Source organism: Pristis pectinata, chromosome 6 (assembly GCF_009764475.1).
Source record: "Pristis pectinata isolate sPriPec2 chromosome 6, sPriPec2.1.pri, whole genome shotgun sequence".
NCBI classification, from domain to species: Eukaryota; Metazoa; Chordata; class Chondrichthyes; order Rhinopristiformes; family Pristidae; genus Pristis; species Pristis pectinata.
Genome location: NC_067410.1, coordinates 78,812,073 through 78,833,870, shown reverse-complemented (window position 1 = coordinate 78,833,870; position 21,798 = coordinate 78,812,073). Strand labels below are relative to the sequence as shown.

At 39.9% G+C, this 21,798-nt stretch overlaps 1 protein-coding gene across 8 annotated transcripts in view; it reads left to right on the top strand.

Moving 5' to 3' along the window:
- LOC127571960 (cholinesterase-like) overlaps positions 1–20,993 on the top strand; it is a 37,838-nt gene extending 16,845 nt beyond the window's left edge. For 3 of the 8 annotated variants that reach the window (XM_052018732.1, XM_052018730.1, XM_052018731.1), the window contains exons 2-5: positions 8,263–8,384; positions 10,008–11,551; positions 12,703–12,869; positions 18,332–20,993. In XM_052018732.1, coding sequence (XP_051874692.1) covers positions 10,026–11,551; positions 12,703–12,869; positions 18,332–18,456 — 1,818 coding nt within the window. In that variant the 5' untranslated portion in view covers positions 8,263–8,384; positions 10,008–10,025 and the 3' untranslated portion in view covers positions 18,457–20,993. Of the gene's footprint in view, positions 1–8,262; positions 8,421–10,007; positions 11,552–12,702; positions 12,870–18,331 lie in introns of those variants that run through there. The other 5 variants (XM_052018729.1, XM_052018736.1, XM_052018735.1 and 2 more) reach the window with 3 other exon arrangements.
- The last annotated feature ends 805 nt before the right edge of the window (positions 20,994–21,798 follow it).

Here is a 21,798-nt window from a genome sequence, read left to right as displayed (position 1 = left end):
AAGTTATCCTCTCAAGTCAATGACCTTTCATCAGAACTGTGAGAAGGGTTTTTAATTTGCAGAGCAGGAGGGAGGAGATGGGAACAAAAATTGTCTCTGAAATGGTGGAGAACAAGAGAATCCAGATTCTACAAATGTAGATACTGCCCAAGAGAGGATGGTGTATGTGTGTTTTTTTTGGTCAGAGTTGATTTCTCTAAGAGGTGTGAGTAGGAGGAGATGAATTAGAGAGGAAACAGAACATTACTGGAAACGTGAAATGCAGAACATAGTTGCTGGAAATCTGAAATAAAAGTGAATGCTGGAAATCAGGTAGCTCTAAGGACAGTTAGACTGAATTAACATTACAGGCTCTCCTGGAAATGGAATGGCTGGTTATCTGAATTTATTGAATTCAATATTGAATCCAAAGGGTTTTGTGTCTCAAAGGAAGATGAGATGCTATTCCTCAAACTTTTGCTAGGCTTCATTGAACCTGTGGGAGGGGCCAAAATCTGAGGCCAGACGGAGGTAGAATGGCTAAATAATGACAGGCAACTGGAAGCAAGTTACCTTTGCAGAATAAACAGAAGAGTTCCGCAAAGTGGTTTCTCCATTGCACAGCAGAGCAAGTTTGTGCTAGTAATGTACACATTGGGAGGATTTTAATGGCCAAGTCCCAGAGCAATCTACATTCTTGGCTGGATCTTGCGCATAGATCTTCCTCTGTTATAATCAGTCTTGCACTCACTCCAGATATCTGTTGTTCTATATTCATGCAAGGTAATTAATTTTAATTGGAGAAAGTTACCACACTTCCAATATATTCACAAACTAACTGCAAATAGTTGTAGTTGTCCCTTTCCAATAACGTAAATAAAACTTAGATAATGGTCTTTGACCTGAAACATTAACTTTGTGTCTCTTTCCGCAGTTGCTGCCTGACCTGCTGAATGTTTCTAGCATTTTCTGCTTTTATTACAGATGAGAGTTGTCCACAAAGCTACAGAAAATGTGGATACAGTAAAACAACTGTAGCTGAATAGAACTCTGCAATTCTTGCCACCTAGTAATAACAAAATTATTCTTGCAATTTACAAATTCGTGCATTAATCTTGGCAAACGGACCTTGTCTCTTCAGTGGTGAAGATGATATAACATGAGGTGTGACTGCTATTTTATCATAATCTAAGTCCACATACTAATGAGAAATAGGCCCGAAAGCATCTCTGAGCCAGAAGATCACAAGATGTGAATTTATTAACACTTTGAAGACAAGAACAGCATAATCAGGATACTTGAAAGCCATGTTTTATACTATAGAGTTACATTCACATCATAAAATCTAGTTGTATAAACATAATATTTTCTTCATTTGATTTCAGATTGTTGCCTGTTGCATTCTTTTGCTGCTGTATTTTCATATGGCAGTGAAATTGCAATACTAATTTAACCAAGAAATCCCATGGGTATGCGTTTAATAAACTTTTTCTAAGTATAAACACTTCCCTTTTGTTCAAGAAAGCAAAAACACATACAATCAAAGCTCATATTTTTCCTCTTTTTTTCAAATGTCTGGTCAGTGAAGTAGGGCTAAAAATTCCAGTATCTCTGCATTTGCAACATGTATACTGGTCTAACTAGAAATTAATCTGTACAAAGGCTTAGAAAATTGCCTTTTCTTTAAGGAACATTTGATTCAAGTGATTTATTTTTAATGTAAAGCCTCCTAACATTTATGTAAAAGCGAATGTATAAAGTACGAATCCTTTTCTTCCCAGCATGTCTTAAGAGCAGAGTAGCTCCAACATTGTAATAAGGTTCATACCATGGTGAACATGCAACCAAAAATCAAGGGCTGAGAGTTGCAGTCAACTAGTATTAAAAGTAGTCTTAAAAATTGAACGAGAACAGTAGAATGAGACTCCATGTATGTTTTCTTGTATATTTTATGTTTGGTACATATTCTGCACATCATTGCTTTTAAAAATAAAAAGTATAATGGCATAACTGTCGTGTTCTAAAATAGTAAATTCCTGTTGGCAAGGTGGAATTCTTTGCATTAAACCACTCTATACTGCAGGTTTTAAAGAGTTAAGTTTAAATTGTAGTATGTAGTGCAAGGAAATTACTATCTGATAAAAAGACAAAGGAACAAGAAATGACCCGTAACATTAATCTGTTTAACAGCTGTCACAGAGTAGTTTATGGATCATACAGTTTTTATTTGATTGCCACAGTAGCGTGAAATCCTCAGCTTTTGATTTGTTTCTGATGGTTCTTGGATTCAAATGATTTGAGTGTTAAATGGCAGTTTTGGGACTGTCTTCCACAATTTTATGGGCATTACTGTGTCCTGGAGATGTTTTTATTTAATCATTTCCAATTTTGTTTTTATTTAAAATAAATTAAGATCATAATTATTTAAAGTTATGCCCAGATCTTTGAATTAATTAAAACGCGAGTCATTCTTTGTATCCATGTTAGAAGTACATCAACCTCAAGAGTCTTTAAAGTAATCAAACTTGCTGAGTTCTTTACATCAAACCACATGTTTAATCACCAAATGCCTGATATGACAAAACTTTTCCATGTTTGGGAAGGAAACACAAAAGTTATTCTTTTCCGAAGTGGTCCTGTTTGGCAGTTTGATTTTTTATTCTTTCTCTGTCTTTACAAAAAAAGTTCTTTTTCTGTTAAGGTTTCCAGTCCTAGGCCTTTCCAGATCACTTTTCCTCTGACCTTCCGGACTTGTTCTTTTCCATTCTTTCACCATCCTCTCTAACCTCCACTGATCAGCACCCTGTAGAACCCTCTGCTTCATCACTTCTGTCCACACCTTAATCACTTTTAAACTTGACTCGACATTAGGCTTTGCTTTTTATCTTCATACCCAATTTCTTGGCCATATCTCTTCACCCCAACAATCTCACACAACCGTCCCCATCCCCACCCAAGAAATGGCTGCAAAAACTCTCATCCCACTCAAAACCCTTTCCTTAACCTTCTGATCTTTTCCTTGTGTACTACCATTGATATTGACTGTTTCAATTTTCCTACTTTGCTCGTACTCATTCTAAACTACAATTCGCTGGAATTGTACTGCATTCAATAACAGCCAACCAGACGTTGTCGGTAAATCAGCTAAAGAGTGGTGCTGTTGTTGTTTGGAGAAATGATCTCCAATCTGCAAATGCTAATATAGACCCCGTGGATTGCTCTGGCACGGGCTATCATTTCCCTTGTGAATATGTGGACTGCTGCTCTTGCTTCCTGAATAAAGTCCACTCCCATTTCTGCTGCATTAATTACTGCTTCCTCTTTTCACTCTGAACGAGATTTTTTTTTCCAATTTTAACTTCCCCTTTCTAGTTCTTTGCTTCATGTTCTTAAAGTTTCCAGTTTTAGGGATAGGCTGGTGGCCAATCTATCCCCTACAGGCTTGCTGACTTCATAGCTACCCTGCCACCTCTGTGAGTTTTAAGGACTTCATTCCATTTTCCAAGCTCCTCCATCACTGCCATACCTGTACTGACCAGTGCTTCCATTGTTGATTCCTTTTTTGCAAAGTTAGAACCTTACTGTCTTCATTCTACCTTGTTGTTCTGCCATGACCTTGGCCCCTCTCTTTCCAGAATCATTATAGTCTTTCCCATTTCATGGTACTGCATCCAAGCACTTTTCCTGAGTTTCCTCCAACCACCAACATCCCCCCCCCTACCCCCCAGCCTTCATATTCAAAGGATCATTCTCTCCAAACTCTGCCACATCCAAACCACATTCTCCTTTCATTTCCCAAGATTCTGCATCCTTCAAAGCACTGGTTCAATGCTTGCTCATCAAAGATCCCTTCCCCTTACTGCGGCACCTTCCTGTCTAACTGCAACAGATGGGAGAACCTCCCACTTCTCCCAATCATCTCAACTCGAACAGCATTTCCAAGTGAAACAGCAATTTGCATTGCAACTTAAAATTATACATTTTGTTCCCTCAATGTGATTCCTTCCACAATGGTTTTTGGAACACCTCTGTCCAACCTGCAGACCTGTTCCCATCTTATGCTCTGCTTGCTAAGCTGTTCTAACAAAGCATGGCTTAAATAGAATTTAATCGTTTAAATGGGCATCACTGCCAAATATCCTTTTGACAGACCTGATGCCTTCTGTGCTGGTTTGATACGTCATGACCATTTAAGTAACCAGGACAAACTAAAGGAAGGCTGCTCACTTTGACAACATGCATCATGAGGACAAGGCGGGCAATGAAAAATGTGCTACACAAAAATGAGTCACTAGCATGATCATCGGTGTACTAAAACAATAATTTTGCAGCCTTGCTGTCAAAATTTGTGGTAGTCTGTGTACAACACAACGTGGGCATCCTGAGGGCATAGCTCTTGCCCCAAGCCATTACAGCAAGCAGCAGCAGACCAGTTAAAGAAAGGGTGGAGGCAACCAGAACATTCCCTTTCTAGTGGGAGTGAACAAAAACTCATCAAATCTCAGTATCAATTAAGAAATCCTAAATCCCCTTTCATCAACAGCCCTACACCTTATCTTCCCTGTATTCTTACCATCATGGCATCCATCAATTTTGCAGTATTTCAGCCACAGTGCAAAAATAACCATTCCAAACGCATTTACAGTATAAATCTGAGCATGCTCATTCATTCAAATTCTCAACTAATCACTTACTGAATCTCCATAGTGCCTGTTTCTTTGTTAGTTTTAATGCTCGTACACTGTGGTCCTCCAGTGGTCCTAGTGGAAGGCTGCTGACTGCAGAGGAGAATGTAAATGGTTTTGGAGGATGACCTGGTTTCAAGCAGCATCTGTGTGGAAAAGATACGGAGATGAAAGCCTGAAACGTTACCTCTGGTTTCTTTTTCCACAGATACTGATGGACCTGTGGAGCATTTGAGGCATTTTGGGATTTTGTTTCTTGAATACCAATGTTCAGAGAAATACTGGCATACAGGAAGCAAAGTTAGCATGCAATTAATACTTGGAAAGGGAAATGGGACGTTGGCTTTTATTGAAGGGGGATCAGGTAGAAAGGATGGTTTTCCACAACTCTAGAGACCTTGAAACCACACCTCAAGTACTATGTTCAATTTTATATCTTTTTTTTAAGAAAGGTTATACTTGCCTTGGGGGTGGGGGGGGATATAGCATTCATTGTCCACTCAAGTGAAGCCACTGAACATTTTGGGGTACCACATTCAGCCCTTTGGTACGTGACTGCCTGTATTGACTGCAACAGCTTTACACTGCTGTTACTTTTGTGGAGTTTATCCAGAGGGTCTCCTGTAGATAGATCACACCTTTTTACTGCCACCACCACCACCAAGGCCTTAATTGAACCAAAAAATCTTGGCACCCTCTCCCGTGCCGTGCCATTGCTTGATTTTTTTTTTCCAAGTTTAGAATAGTTTCCAGAATACCTCCAAGCATCCAGAATCTGTTCTGCTTTAATTGGAGTTGGCCCCTTCCTGAGGCATCTGGCCACTGAACAGCCTGGTTATGCTGGATGCAAGCAGCTTTCTTCACCTGCAGCAATGGGCACAAATTATTCTATGCATTGTAATCTTCTTTCCATTTTGGGGTCATGTTTAGCTTGTCTTCTTCATAATTTTCCTCAGAGCATATAAAAAGTGAAATTGGATAATATTAATAGTTGTCGCCAAAATGCTTGTAATTATACTTTGGTTATCAGTACATCAAAACAACCTTTCTGTTTGTTCTCTTTTTGAATGCTTGCAACTCTTTTATAGCTCTTGTGAAATATAAGGAGCTTTTATTGGTTAACATGAAGGCATTTAAACCTGATTATCCTGCTCTACTTGATGCCTTTTATCACAGAGTACTTGAGGCTATGGGAGATATTGTTCTGAGTTACTGACTTGTCTCGTCGCCAACTCATTGAAGTCATGGCTGGCTCATATGAATTATGGGGAGGTTACTATGCTTCCATTATTTAAAGAGTTGAAAAATGAAAGAACTATATAATGAGAATTAAAAGTCTGGCATTTGTGGGAAAGCTACTATATAAATGATTGGCTTCATTTAAGTGAGTATTTTTTTTGACAAGCGAACCAGAACAGTTTTGTCGATGTTCACGTTTGATTTCTGAAAATCTTTCATTAACTTCTGTATGTAAGATAAGATCAAATGATATTATAGGACAGATGGATAATTAGATGAACTCTTTAATTGGATGAGGGAATTCAAGAAACCATCCGTAACTTCCATGGCGTGGCAAAATTAGTCCCAATCTGTTGTTTTTAATTTAAGGAAATAGCCTGCTGTGTGGCAGATAGACTTCAAATTGGACAAATTCATTCTAAAACATTTGGGATTGGTGGAGTTAAGGTATAGTTATATTCTCCAGATTCTCTACCAGAGGTGGAGGATTAAAAAAAAAGAACTGTAGGCGATAATCCATGTGGAATTAAGAGGCTGCAGGGAAGAGGAATAGCACGTTGGGCTGTACAAGGTGTCTGAAACCATGCTCTGGAGACATTGATTCAAATCCCACCAAAGCAGCTGGGGGAATAAATTACCTGAAAGTTAATGTACATAATCGTGACCATGAAGCTAATAAAGTGCCATAAAATCTAGGGCCACAGCAATGCTGAAATTATTTATTAAGCCATTTGGTTGAAGGACAAATAGGGAGGGGAAATAAATGCTCGTGTTGCTATTGATCTTGCTATCCCCTGGATGGGACAAAAAATGTAAGATAAGATATCTTTATTAGTCACATGTACATTGAAACACACAGTGAAATGCATCTTTTACGTAGAGTGTTCTGGGGGCAGCCCGCAAGGGTCGCTACGCTTCCAATGCCAACATAGCATGCCCACAACTTCCTAACCCATACGTCTTTGGAATGTGGGAGAAAACCAGAGCACCCAGAGGAAACCCACACAGACACTGAGAGAACATACAAACTCCTTACAGACAGTGGCTGGAATTGAACCCGGGTTGCTGGCGCTGTAATAGTGTTATGCTAACCGCTACTGTGCCACATTATTAAGTACAAAGCTCTGTGTCTAAATGCGGTACCCCACGTTGTGGAGAAATCATGAAATTCTGAAGAATATGCAAAATAATATCCCCAGGATAGAGTTCAAGGCTATGGTGTTAATGGGAAAAACACTGGGAAGTCTGATAACAGATCAAGATCTCAGTCCTGGCACCAAGCACGTGGTCTACTGGGTAACTGTGATCCATATGCTCCTTTATGCTTCTGAGACTGACTATCTACAGCAGGCACTTAAAAGCACGAGGGAGGGACTATCAGCAGTGCCTCTGCAAAGTCCTCCAAATCCACTGGCGGGATAAGAGAACCAATGCCAGTGTCCTACAAACAAATCTGATGAGCAAGCTGCTTCATACATAAGCCTGATACCAGTCTTCCAAAACAGGTACTCGATCCATGCTCAGTGATGACACCAGATTTTGAGGAGGACAGAGATGACACTTGAATGTGTTCTCAAAATCTCCTCGGAAAAATATTCTCAATCACTCATGGAAAACCCCGGCCCATGACCACACAAAATGGATAAGCCACACCTGGGAAAGCTTTTGAGTCTCCTAGGGAGCACGTGGTGGCTTAATAAAGGTAATGGGAGGAGCACAGAGCAGCCCACACATCCACCTCATCAAACTCTGAGGGCTGGGGAGGGAGTGATGTGGGAGCCCTTCTGCTTTTTTTTCTTGAGACCATTCATGGAAGCTAATTACAGAGGTGGGGGGTGGGGGGGGTAAGGCCATAGAAACATTTTAAAATGGGAACAAGAATATATAAAATCAAGGTGTTGCTGAGTAGGTCAAAGTACTTAAGGATGATGGTGGATAGATTTTGGTGCAAGTTAGGATGCCAGCATGTATGTTTTAGATTTATGGAGGCTAGCCAGGTAATCTGTTGAGGTAACGGTTGAGGATAGTGTTATTAGGCTTGGATGAAGGTTTCAGAAACAGCTGAGTTGATACAGATGGGTTTGAGGATTGTTTTGGAAATGGAAGTTTGTTCGCAGCTCATTTCAGAGTGAAATATGATGTCGAGATTGTGAACAGACTAGCAGATGTTCAGTTGTCAGGGAGAGTGATGTAATTGGTGGCCAGTCAACAACCTTGTGTTGAGACTAAAAATAATGGTTTTATCCTCCAATATTCAGTTGAAAGACAATTTTGCTCGTTCATTATTGGAATACAAAATAAATCTGATCAGTGGTGTTGCTTTAACAAACTGGTGCAGTAATGTTTTTCTAATCTACAGAATGAAAGGAGATCCATTGGGCATCTTTAATGAAATGAAGTAGCCTGGTCACTGAGGCTGGGATTCTTTGCACTGGCTCAAGATAATCCAGCAACTTGTGCCTTAATGAGAAGAACGTCCTGGTAGGAAGAACGTCCTGGTGGGGAAAGCAGCTAACAGTTAGCATTTCCACACTATACCTTTTCAGCCAGTTAATTTTCTGCAAGGGTCATATTTGAGAATCCATATTTCTTTGTTATTGCCATTTTTGTGCCTGGATAATTGGCACGTATCATAGAGGGAAAATGGTATTCCATTCTAAGCTTTCTGGATCTCATCGAGAATTAAATATTTTGACTCTGGATAATCAGAAAAAAGAAGTTTTGATAGAAAATATCTGTCATGTTTTAGTTGTTGCAATTCAATGAGATCTGATACTAAATCACTTCCATGTGTCATAGTGCAAGATTTCATACACTGGAGGTCTGAATAAGCTTTCAAATAATTGAATCTGTTCACCTAAAGTATGTAAAGATTTGTGGAACACCTGTATTTTTAGGCATTCCTCAGACTGACAATATAGTGTTTATGAGCCACAAACCAGTGCTAACTTTCAAAAGGGAACACAGAATACCATTGTGTTCTCAACTTAACCACTGATGGGACAGAAATGCTTTCTTTCCAGCATCAATCCCATTCCAATAGAAAATTTAAGGTGTTTTATACATCGTGTTAACATGTTGGGTAGAATCTGCCACTGGCCAACCAGCCTTCTAAGCTCTGGGTTTACCTAAACTCGGTTTTAAATGGAGTGGATTACTGGCTCTAATCCTCCACTGGGAAAGCTAGCTCCTGGCTAACTGATAAGCTCAAAAGCTTTGAGGTAGAAGTGGCTTCCCCACCTTTCCCTTTTCCCAATCCCCTTGGAATTCCAGAATTGCATGAGATCCAGTTGTGACCAGATCCCAGACATGCTGCCTGTCAAAGCTGACAAAGGAATAGTTTATGAAAGTCTCCAATATTAACAACCTTCAAAAATGTTACAATTCAATTAATTTGTAACAACATCAAATTAAAATTATATTAAAACACCAGGAAGCAATTAAAACAAAATTCATTTAAATCAATTTGGTTAAAAAATTGAAAAAGGAAGTTAACTCCTACTTGCCCTTCTCTCCATAGCCATTTCTTCTCATTAAGATAAACAGGCTTACAAGACTGGTGCAGGTTCTGCAGATGTATTGTTCAGTTTAACAGCCAAGAAATCTGCCGAACTTTGCACAGTCCTTTCATGAGGAGTCCAGTACTTGAGTGCAGTTAATCCTGGGATTGGTGGCCAGCTGTGTGGGAGTTGGGGTTTATAATTTCACTCAGGAGGCCTAAACTTCCACACAAGTAATGGGTGAAAGTAGGCAACTCCAAGCAGACCTTCAGGCTTTTAAGCAAAAGATCCAGCCCACTAATTTGGCAGTAAGTCTGCCACACAATCACCCTCTTATTTTGTCCTTCCCATAAATATTTGATGATCTTAATGTACAATATATACTACATTAAAACAAGTCCAATTTATAAATCATCAGACTTGCTGCAAGGTCATTAATGATCTTTAAAAACTATTGATAGGATCCTCAGCAATATACACTTAACCATCATGACATGTTAACTTTCAATACTGTGGAATAGATGTACTTAAGTTTTATTCTTCAAAGTAAAACTTGTATTTTTCATATTTAAACAATGTATTTTTGTGATCTAATTCTTTTCAGTGCTGCACACAATCAGTTATGAGGCTTAAATTGCAACCAATCTTTTTAACGTGCCACGTACCAGTGCTGTGGCTCCTTCTGACTTTTGAACCTCTCAACAGTACACCAAGTGAAGAAGAGTTGGTAGTCACAACTAAACAAGGAAAAGTAAAAGGAACATCATTAAATGTTCTCTCAGGATCAGTTACGGCTTTCCTGGGGATACCATATGCAGAGCCGCCTACTGGTGAACTTAGATTTAAGAAACCAGAACCTCGAAGACCCTGGTCTGGACTGTGGATTGCAGACAAATATCCGAACTCGTGTTACCAGTATGTAAACAACTCTTCTCCTGGTTTGGCTTGGGAAGAAATGTGGAATCCTAACACTCAACTTAGTGAAGATTGTCTCTATGTTAATGTGTGGGTTCCATCACCAAAACCAAACAAAGCAGCTGTTATGATATGGATCTTTGGTGGGGGCTTTGCATCAGGCACATCTTCCCTAATGGTTTATGATGGCAAATACCTAGCTTACATCGAGAATGTAATTGTTGTTTCCATGAACTACAGATTGGGTGCTTTAGGATTTTTAGCTTTGCCTGGTAGTCATGATATTCATGGGAACATGGGATTATTTGATCAACGTTTAGCACTTAAGTGGGTTCAGGATAATATAAAGGCATTTGGAGGAAATCCCAACAGCGTGACCTTGTTTGGAGAGAGTGCTGGAGCAGCTTCAATTCATCTCCATATTCTTTCACCTAAAAGCCATTCTCTCTTTACCAGAGCCATAATGCAAAGTGGTTCATCTAATGCTCCCTGGGCTGTTTTACAAGATGCTGAGGCAAAACGTAGGGCTTCAATCTTGGCTCAACGGCTTAATTGTGCTTTCAGTAATGATGCAGAGCTAGTGAGCTGTCTTCGTCATAAGCATCCCAAAGAGATAGTGGACAAGAGTCTCGGAATTGTAACAGGTAGTCTTTTGTCTGGATGTGTATTTACACCAGTAGTTGATGGGGATTTTCTCACTGATCTGCCTGATGAATTAATTCAAATGAAAAAATTTAAACAAACCCAAATCTTAGTAGGTGTGAACAAAGACGAGGGAAGTTACTTTTTGGTATACGAGGCTCCTGGTTTCAAAAAGGATACAGAAAGTCTCATTACTCGTGAACAATTCCTAAAAGGTGTAAAGATGGCTTTCTCTGATGCTGGTGATATTGGAGTGGAGGCTGTAGTTTTCCAATATACAGATTGGACAGACAAGAACAATGCAACGAAAAATCGTGATGCTTTGGTTGCTGTGGCTGGAGATCGCAATTTTATATGTCCCTTGATGCAATTTGCTAATAAGATTGCTGAATGTGGAAATACTGCCTATGTCTATTTGTTTGACCACCGTGCATCCAATGCAGACTGGCCAGAGTGGATGGGAGTTATGCATGGTTATGAGATTGAATTCATGTTTGGAATGCCCCTTGATGGAAAGCTCAATTATACTATGGCAGAAGAGACGCTCAGCAGAAACATGATGCACTACTGGGCAAACTTTGCAAAAACTGGGTAAGTCATTGACAAGCTAAGTGTACATTGCTTCCTGCAAATACAATATTATCTTTTTTTTGTATTTATTTTTTATGCTGTTGAACAAGTGTTATGTTAGTTCAGTGTCAATTTGAAATGCAGAACTTTACCCTAACCTTATGGAGAACCGAAATTAGGCATGCTTAAAATAAGTATTTCATCATCAATCTGTGTGTAAGATAACATGTAGAATACCGTATTTTAAATCAATTAACTTCACTTCTGCATAGTTTTGGTCCCCTTTGGATATTCTGTCAATGAAAGCAGTCCAAAAGAGATTAGTTGTGTTAATTCAAGGGATGAGAGCAGTTTAAGAAATTAGATCTATATTCTCAGGATAAACTCCAGTCAAAACATAAAAGATCCTAAGGCAGCATGAGAGAGGAGATGTTGAGATTTTTCCAGTAGAGGGAGAAACAAATGAGGGGACATAATTGTAGGATTAGGGGGTAGGCATTTAAAACTAAGGTATATAGGAATCTCCCCAGAGGCCAGTAACTCTGGAATTCTCTGACCAAGAGGTTTTAGAGGTTAGATTGTTGAAGGTATTAAAAGAGAAAGTGGATACCATTTTTGAAAGATCGTGGAATTGACAGTGATGTGGAACTAAAACATAGGAGATGAGGCCTGGAGCAAATTGGCAATGGTATTGAATGGTGAGGTGAGACTGAGTGCCTATTCCTAATCAATTTATTTACTGTCATTTTTTGTTTTGTGCTAATCCTTCTTCTCAGTCAGTTTAAAGGCAGTTTAAAAATCTATTTTACTAAAGTTCAGCATTGATCTTTTTTTAGAACCAGAATTTCTATTATTTTGCTGCAGTATTGAATAAGTGAAGACAGCAAATCTAAAGATTGATATTGTTGCATTGAGTGTAACTGGAAATTTGATGCACAATAGTAGGTCGTACTCAAATAGGTGTGATAAAATATGACTTCAGCAGTATCCTTGGAAGTGTTAAGCATGTGATTTCACTTCCCCTCAAAGCATTAGCCAAGAAGATGGCCTTTACATTTTGCTTACACTTTCAATCATAACCAGTTAAAGTTGTAGTTTAGAGATGTTAAGTTATGGGTTTCCTCAAAGTGGATGGATTAATAGCCAATGATGTTTTTCCTATTATGTTAAAGTAACCCAAATGAACCCAAAATGCAAGGAATGAGGTGGCCTGAATATACACATACAGACCAACAATATATAACTTTAAACACAGAAGCAACAAGAATTTATATGAAATACCGTGCTCAACAGTGTGCCTTCTGGAATCTATTTCTTCCAAAATTGCTACAAAGGACAGGTAAGAGAGTTATTGCAGAGCACGTTGATGTTTTCACTATTATTGATGGAAAAAGGACTTGTTTATGATTTGTAATCTCATGGAGCAGCTTATCCCCAACTCTACCATTTATACCAGATGATAATCAGTGGTTCAAAAAAGGGCAGCAACCGGCTTACTTAAAAATGAGGTGCCAGCCTGGTGAAGCTGCAACACAGGAGTACAGTATGTGTGTGCTGAACAGTCAATGGATCGGGATTAAAGCTTTGCGGTCCTGTCACATCTAGTTGTAGACAATGGTGGAAAATTAAACAGCTAACAGGAGGAGGGAGCTCCAAACACATTCCCATTCTCAATGCTGGTAAGTGTTTAAAAACAAGGCTGAAGCATTCACAGCCATGTCCAGTAAAATGTGCTCAGTGGGTGATCCATCTCAGTTTTGTCCTGAGGTTTCCTCACCCATAAAGCCTGTCTTCAGCAAATTATGTACACTTCCTGTGATATCTGACAGCACTACGTACAGCATGGGCCCCAGAACCAGGCAACACCTGGCTGTAATACTCAGCCCAACGGTTCCAAGATGGTTACAACAACAGTATTTACCAAATTTGTCCAGGTATGCCCTGTCCTCAAAACAATAATCTGGCTAATTACCATCCAATCAGTAAAGAGATAAATGGTGTCATTGACAGTGCTATAAAGTGGCACTTATTCTGCAGTAACCTGCTTATCATTGGCAGGTTTGTGTTTTGTCAGGGGCACTTTGCTCCAGATCTCATCATGGCCTGGTTGTCAGTATGGACCAAAGAGCTGAATTCCAAAAGTGAGGTGAGGGTGGCTGCCATTAATATAAAGGCAGCATTTGACTAAACGCGGCATCAAGGAACGCAAGTAAAACTGAAATCAGCATGCATAAAGGAAAAACTAGAGGTCAATTAACCCAATCTTAAGACATGCTGCAGGACTTTTAAAGGTAATGACCTGAGCCCAATCATCTTCAGGAGCTTCATCTATAAATTTCCTTTCATCATAGAAGTGGAAATGTTTTTGATTGCACAACATATCCAATTCCACTTGCAGCTCCTCAGCAAATGAACCAATCCTTGCTTGCATGCGGCAAGACCTAGATCGCATTTGTACTACATTTGCCAATCAGTGACTATATCCAATAAAAGAGTCTGACTACCTACCCTTGATATAACATTACTGAGGGCACCTACCACCAACATCCTGGGAGGCACAATAGGCCACATTGAGGAGAGGTTCTGAGCGCAACTTTTTGATTAGCAACATTGCATAATTAACTTGTAGTGCTCAGTAGAATATATTATTAAAGTGAAACTAGTTAAATTCTAATTTGTTTTAGTGCTACATTTGGATAATTTGGAAGTTATTTGCCCTGTTTTCCTTTAATTAGAATTGGTTGTTAAAAATTCACACATGAATAAATGTTTTCCATGAAAAAGCTCATTATAAAACCCAGCATAATCAAACTAACCAAGCATTATCTTGCCAATGACAATAGATTTTGGTTGTTCAACGTCAATTTTTGACATTCCGCATGCTGTAATATATCCTGAGAAATGTTTTCATTAATGATGTCACTGATCGGGTCCACAGGGTTCTAGAGCGGGAGGGAGAACAGCCAGAAGTCGTGGTTCATGTTGGTACCAACGACATAGTTGGGAAGAGGAATGAGGTCCTGAAAAGGGAGTTTAGCGAGCTAGGCAGATGGCTGAAGAACAGGACCTCAAGGGTAGCGATCTCGGGATTGCTGCCAGTGCCACGCTATAGTGAAGGTAGCAATAGGAGGAGATGGCAAATAAATGCGTGGCTGAGAAGTTGGTGCAGGAGGGAGGGTTTTAGATTTTTGGATCATTGGGATCTCTTTTGGGGAAGGTGGGACCTGTACAGAGAGGACGGGTTACACCCGAACCTTGAGGGGGGCTGATATCCTTGCGGCCAGGTTTGCTAGGGTGGTTCAGGAGGGTTTAAACTAGATTGCGAGGGGGAAGGGAACCAGAGGAAGAAGGGGATGGGGAAAAGTCAGATCTGACAGGTAGAGAGGCTTTGAGGAAGGAGAAGCAGAGTACAGGCTATAAAAGTAGTAAGGTGGATGGGCTAAAGTGCATTTACTTAAATGCGAGAAGCATCAGGAATAAGGGAGATGAACTGAGAGCTTGGGTAAATACATGGGACTATGATATTGTGGTTGTTACAGAGACATGGCTGACATCAGGGCAGGAATGGATATTAAATATTCCTGGTTTTCAGTGTTTTAAAAGGGATAGGGTGGGGGGGGGGAGAAGAGGAGGAGGGGTGGCGATACTGGTCAGGGACACTGTTACAGCTGCAGAAAGGGTAGAAAATGTAGAAGGACTCTAATATGGGTGGAAGTTAGGAACAAGAAAGGGGCAGTTACCCTCCTGGGAGTATTCTATAGGCCCCCTGGTAGCAGTAGGGATACTGAGGAGCAGATTGAGAGGCAGTTTTTGGAAAGATGTGAAAATAACAGGGTTATTATAATAGGAGATTTCAACTTTCCAAATATCAATTGGCACCTACTTAGTCCCAAGGGTTTAGACGGAGCGTAGTTTGTTAAGTGTGTCCAGGACGGATTCCTGACACAGTATGTTGACAGGCTGACTAGAGGGAATGCCATATTAGATCTAGTTTTAGGTAATGAACCAGGACAGGTGACAGATCTATCGGTGGGTGAGCATTTGGGGGACAGTGACCATTGCTCCATAACCTTTAAAATTGTCATGGACAGGGATAGGTGCAAAGAGGACAGGAAGGTATTTAATTGGGGAAAGGTGAGAACTTGGGAGCGTAAATTGGGATGACATTTTTTGAAGGGAAATGTATTATGGAGATGTGGTCGATGTTCAGGGATCTTTTGCAGGATGTTGGGGATAAATTTGTCCCAGTGAGGCAGAGAAGGAATGGTAGGGTGAAGGAACCATGGGTGACGAGAGAGGTGGAACAACTAGTTAGGAAGAAGGCAGCATACATCAGGTGTAAGCAGCAAGGATCAGGCAGGGCTCACGAGGAATATAAAGTAGCAAGGAAGGAACTTAAGAAGGGGCTGAGGGAAGCGAGAAGGGGAAATGAAAAGGCTTTGGCAAGTAGGGTTAAGGAGAATCCCAAGGCTTTTTTCTTGTACGTGAAGAGTAGAAGGATGGCTAGGGTAAAGGTAGGTCCGATTAGAGACAAAGGTGGAAGGATGTGCCTGGAAGCTGTGGAAGTGGGTGAGGCTCTCAATGAATACTTCTATTCAGTATTCACCAAGGAGAAGAGTCTTGATGATGATGAGGACAGTGTTGGTGAGGGTAATGTTCTAGAGTATGTAGATACTAAGAGAGAGGATGTGTTGGAGTTGTTAGAAAATATTAGGACAGATAAGTCCCCGGGGCCTGACGGAATATTCCCCAGGCTGCTCCGTGAGGCGAGGGAGGAGATTGCTGAACCGTTATTATCTTTGAGTCCTCGTTGTCCACGGGGATGGTACCGGAGGATTGGAGGGTGGTGAATGTTGTCCCCTTATTCAAAAAAGATAGTAGGGATAGTCCAGGGAATTACAGGCCGGTGAGCTTTATGTCTGTGGTGGGTAAGCTGTTAGAAAGGATTCTAAGAGATAAGATCTATGAGCATTTGGAGAATCATGGATTGATTAGGGACAGCCAGCATGGCTTTGTGAAGGGAAGATCTTGCCTCACAAGCCTGATAGGGTTCTTTGAGGAAGTGACCAGGAAGATTGATGAGGGTAGTGCAGTGGATGTGGTCTACATGGATTTTACTAAGGTGTTTGACAAGGTTCTGCATGGTAGCCTTCTTCGGAAGGTCAGATGCCAGGGGATCCAGGGAGGCTTAACCATGTGGATTCAGAATTGGCTTGCCTGTAGAAGGCAGAGGGTTGTGGTGGAGGGAGTGCATTTGGATTGGAGGGCTGTGACTAGTGGTGTCCCACAGGGATCGGTTCTGGGACCTCTACTTTTTGTGATATTTATTAATGACTTAGATGAGGGGGTGGAAGGCTGGGTTAGCAAGTTTGCAGATGACACAAAGATTGGTGGTGGTGTGGATAGTGTGGAAGGTTGTCGAAGCTTGCAGAGGGATATTGATAGGATGCAGAGCTGGGCTGAGAAGTGGCAGATGGAGTTCAATCCAGAGAAGTGTGAGGTAGTACACTTTGGAAGAACAAACTCCAAGGCAGAGTACAAGGTAAATGGCAGGATTCTGGGTAGTGTGGAGAAGCAGAGGGATCTGGGAGTTCATATCTGCAAATCACTGAAAGTCGCCTCACAGGTAGATAGGGTAGTTAAGAAAGCTTATGGGATGTTAGCTTTCATAAGTCGGGGGATCGAGTTTAAGAGCCACGAAGTGATGATGCAGCTTTACAAAACTATGGTTAGGCCACACTTAGAGTACTGTGTCCAGTTGTGGTCGCCTCATTGTAGGAAGGATGTGGAGGCATTGGAAAGGGTGCAGAGGAGATTTACCAGGGTGCTGCCTGGATTATAGAGTATGGATTATGAGGAGAGACTAAAGGAGCTAGGGCTGTTCTCATTGGAGAGGAGGAGGATGAGGGGAGACATGATAGAGGTATACATGATATTAAGAGGAATAGATAGAATGGACAGCCAGTGCCTCTTTCCCAGGGCACCAATGCTCAAAACAAGACGACATGGCTTTAAGGTAATGGGTGGGAAGTTCAAGGGAGATGTCAGAGGGAGGTTTTTCACCCAGAGAGTGGTTGGTGCATGGAATGCACTGCCTGGGGTGGTGGTGGAGGCTGATACGTTGGTTAAGTTCAAGAGATTGTTAGATAAGCATATGGAGGAATTTAAGATAGAGGGATATGTGGGAGGAAGGGGTTAGATAGTCTTAGGTGTGGTTTGAAGGGCGGCACAACATGGTGGGCCGAAGGGCTTGTATTGTGCTGTATTGTTCTATGGTTAATAATTACCACAGCTATTGCTGTTTATAAATCAGCTGTACCTTCAGCTAATGATCAATAGATGATATGAGCAAATGGAGCTAATGTTTGTTCTGTTTTGTTTTTGTCTTTGACTTTTGTTCCATTCTTGGAATAGTGATGGGAAATGTGCCAGGAATTGTGCACTCTGCTTGCTGTGCATCAATGTCAGCCCCAAGCTGCTGGTATTTACATAGGCGTTTTAGAGCCAAAAAAGGATAAATACCGTATGGAACACAGTTTGCAGTGAAATAACTCCTTGGTGTTGTTCAAAACAAAATTAGCACAGAACTTTAAGTCTCCACAAAACAAAATCTAAAAATGTAGTAGTATAATTTATTACAAAACATTTTCAAATATTTTTAATGCTAATACCCATTTAATAATTTTGCAGTGATGTAAATGTTAAATATTAATCATAAATCTAGTGCTACTGATTAAATGTTCTGTACCGGAAAATCTGTGACTTAGAAATTATAATTGAGAATTGCAACATTTTTTCCAGCACACATGGATGAAGTAGAACAACAGTGGAAGCAGGAATTCCATCGATGGAACTCTTACATGTCGGACTGGAAATCTAAATTTGGTGCTTATAACAGCAGAAAAGACAGTTGTACCAGGGCATAAGCAGTAATATTCACTTCTTTAAAAGGGTATGTGCAGTTTAAATGACATACATGCAATGTAATATATTGCACATATACCATTTTATTGCAATGTGACATATTGCATTAAATGGCATGTATACAATGTCAGACAGAAAAATTCTGGTTTAAAAGCTTGCCATCACTTTAGTGCTTTTTCTTAAAAACATAGGTTTAAATCAACTCCTTTAGTGCAAAACACATTTTACTGTATCTTGATGCAGTTAAAGAGCCATCTATGCTTCTGGCCTACCAAGTCAATCATTTCAGTGCCCACACCCCATAGCATAAGGGTTGTGCAAATTGAAAAGATTACTTAACCCAGAGTGAAACGTGATTGCAACCATTGCTGGGTAATTTGTGTCACTGCGGAAATTCCCAGAGTTGGGCACCCTTGCGGGTTTGACAATTCCATATCATTCACACAAGGGATGATGTCATTCCTTCTGGATCATTGATAAGAAACTTGGATTAACATTGGTCACTCCTGGTTAACACTGAACCAGATCAGGATCACTTTAAAGCATGTGTCCACCCACTAACTGATTTGACTCCCAAAACTTGATTCCTTTTCCAACAACACTTCCCCCCTCTCTCCATCCCCCCCCACCCTCCCCCCCACAATTTCTGCCCGGCCCTTAGATCTCCTCACTTTCTATCCTCTGACTTTCCATTTTCTCCTGATAGACAACCTATGCCTATTAAGCAGTGATTCACCAAGGCCCTGGATAAAGCTCAAATATACACAAACACCACTGCTGCCAGCCATTTGCCTCTTCTCTCTCTCGGTCCTTCCCGAAGGCCCTCTATTCACTCATTACTCACTTACCTTCCTCACTTTCTTGGCAACCTGACCACAAGCTGGTGATCTTTGGTCACAGCCCATCCCCAGGATGCTCTCTTTTATTTTCCACCCCTACCCCTTCCACTTCACCATGCCCTATAACTAGTGTTGATCCTGAGTGGGACATTGTTCACTACAAAGAAGTGCAAGTACTTTCAATAGTCCTCAAGACTCTGGCACTCTGAAATTTACAGTGGGACCCATGACCCACATTTATTTTTCTTCCATTCTCATATCCTTCAGGTTGTTGCTGTTGTTTTTAGTCTGTTTCCGAGTTTCAACTTCACTCAAATATGCTTGTTTCTCATGTTGTTTCCTCCAGCTATCTCTGATTGTTGCCAGTGCAGGTGATGGACTTGAAATATTCTGTAGATAGACCATTCTTAAAATCAATATGCCAGTGTAAAATTGCTGCACTTGTGCAACTTGTTGCATAGTTAGTACCACCCTGGAATGATTTAAGGAGTCACTACTAGAATCTGTAAAGTTCCATAAATATTTAATTAACCTTAGATTAGCTTTCAGTGATTTTTTTTTAAATGTAGGCCACACCTAACAATTAGCACAATGAAACAACATCATACTACAGGCTTTAAATGTTGCTGATTTTAAGAGTGAAATTTAAAATGAAAAGTTTTCCATAATCCAATCTTTCATTTTTGTCTCCCTTCCTGCATTTGATTTGGCATTGAATTCATCTACTTGTACACTTCCTGTTCCATCTTTGTGCTAGTAATTTTGCAATCCTTCTGTCTGATTGGCGAAGGGGATAAACAATTGCTTTTCCTGTTCACTCAGATCTCAGCTGCCCTATTTTGCTTGTGCCATTGCCAGCTTACATTTGTAGAAATTTATGAGATGAAATATTTTTGACATTAAGCAGATAAGGGCACGTCTAAATAAAGACAGATGCCGTTAGATTCTGTCCTTCAGAAAATTATAGCCCATTTCATCTGGAAAGAGACACCTGTTATTTAATAAATAATGGAATCTGATGGTTATGGAGAAACGGTTCTCTGTGTGCCAGTGATAGCCTGTTTTATGGCCTAACATCCAGTTTATATTTTCATTGCATATTTTTATGAAGGAATCTTCTCCACCTATGTATTTTAACTTTATTTCTGAGTTCATCTGTTGTACTGCACTTATTATTAAGTAGGTGAAACTTAAGAAAAGGGTGCTGTATTTTGAGAGAATGGATGTTAAGACGTCATTAACTTTTTTTTAAATAAAATTCCATCCAGGATGCAGATTTTATTGCGTTTGATGGTGATGAGATATTTATGAAGTCTCTCTTTATATGTGCAGATGTGAACAGTAAACATCCATATCAGTGGAATATTGTACTAATTTTGAGAGTGACTACCAAGTATGACCATAGAATTAAAATAGTGGGAAAGATCAATAAAACTCAATGCTCGAGGTACCATGAAATCTTACCTTTTTATTTTAATGGTAGAGGGAGGCATTTCAGATGAATTGGTCTTAAATTTGTATGCCAGTAACACAGAGTTTCAAGATTCTGTTGCAGGTAATTATTTATATTTTAACTTGCTATTAAACGGGATGTACTTTTCAATAACATATGTAACTCTTCTGTTTAAGATCTAAAACTAGTCAGTCTCTTTGGTTTTCAATTAATGTTCACATGTCCATTATGGAAACATTGTTCAATAAAAGACTATCAATACTGCTAAAGTGTATTATCTAGTCATTGTGACAGTGATATTTGTGGAAGCTTGCTGTGTGCAATTAGATACCACTTGTTCCAACAAGGAGTACATTTTAAATATGGTAAAGTACTAAGACACCTAAATTTAGTCTTTTCTGAGGTAATTACCCAGTTGAGGTCCCCAGCAAGGAACAGCAATCAGCAGTGGTAATCAGAAAGGAATAGACACAAAGGGTGATTTTAAGTTTATTATGGAGCAGTTAAGACCTTTTGATGGAGCAGATATGTGGTAGTGCAGACCTGTATTTTTCAGCTGTGGTTCCTTAAACATGATTAGGCTTACTAGGAAAATAGAGGTGCATAATCCTCACATTTTCATGTTGGAAATGTTATAGGGTTAAAATGCCTGTTTTAGCTAATCTGCTAACAATTTGAATCTTTTTTTTTTAAATTTAACTGAATATAACATCTGTGGGCCAAAGGGCCTTTGTGGGCCAAAGGGCCTGAATTGTGCTGTAGGTTTTCTACATTCATATCTAAATAGTTCATATCTAAACTATTGAAATGTCAAGTGTCTATACAATTAGGTTACAAAGAGACTGAATGAACAAAATTGTGGTAAATTAATTTCAATGAGAAAGAGTACAAAGTTGTCTACATTAGATGCAAGAACATTAAAATATAATTAGAAGCCAGAGTAGGCCATATGTCCCTTCCAGCATGCTATAGTACTCATCAGGATCATGGCTGATCTATCTTAGCACCATTTTCATGCAATATCCTGACATCAACAACATTGTTGAATCTCT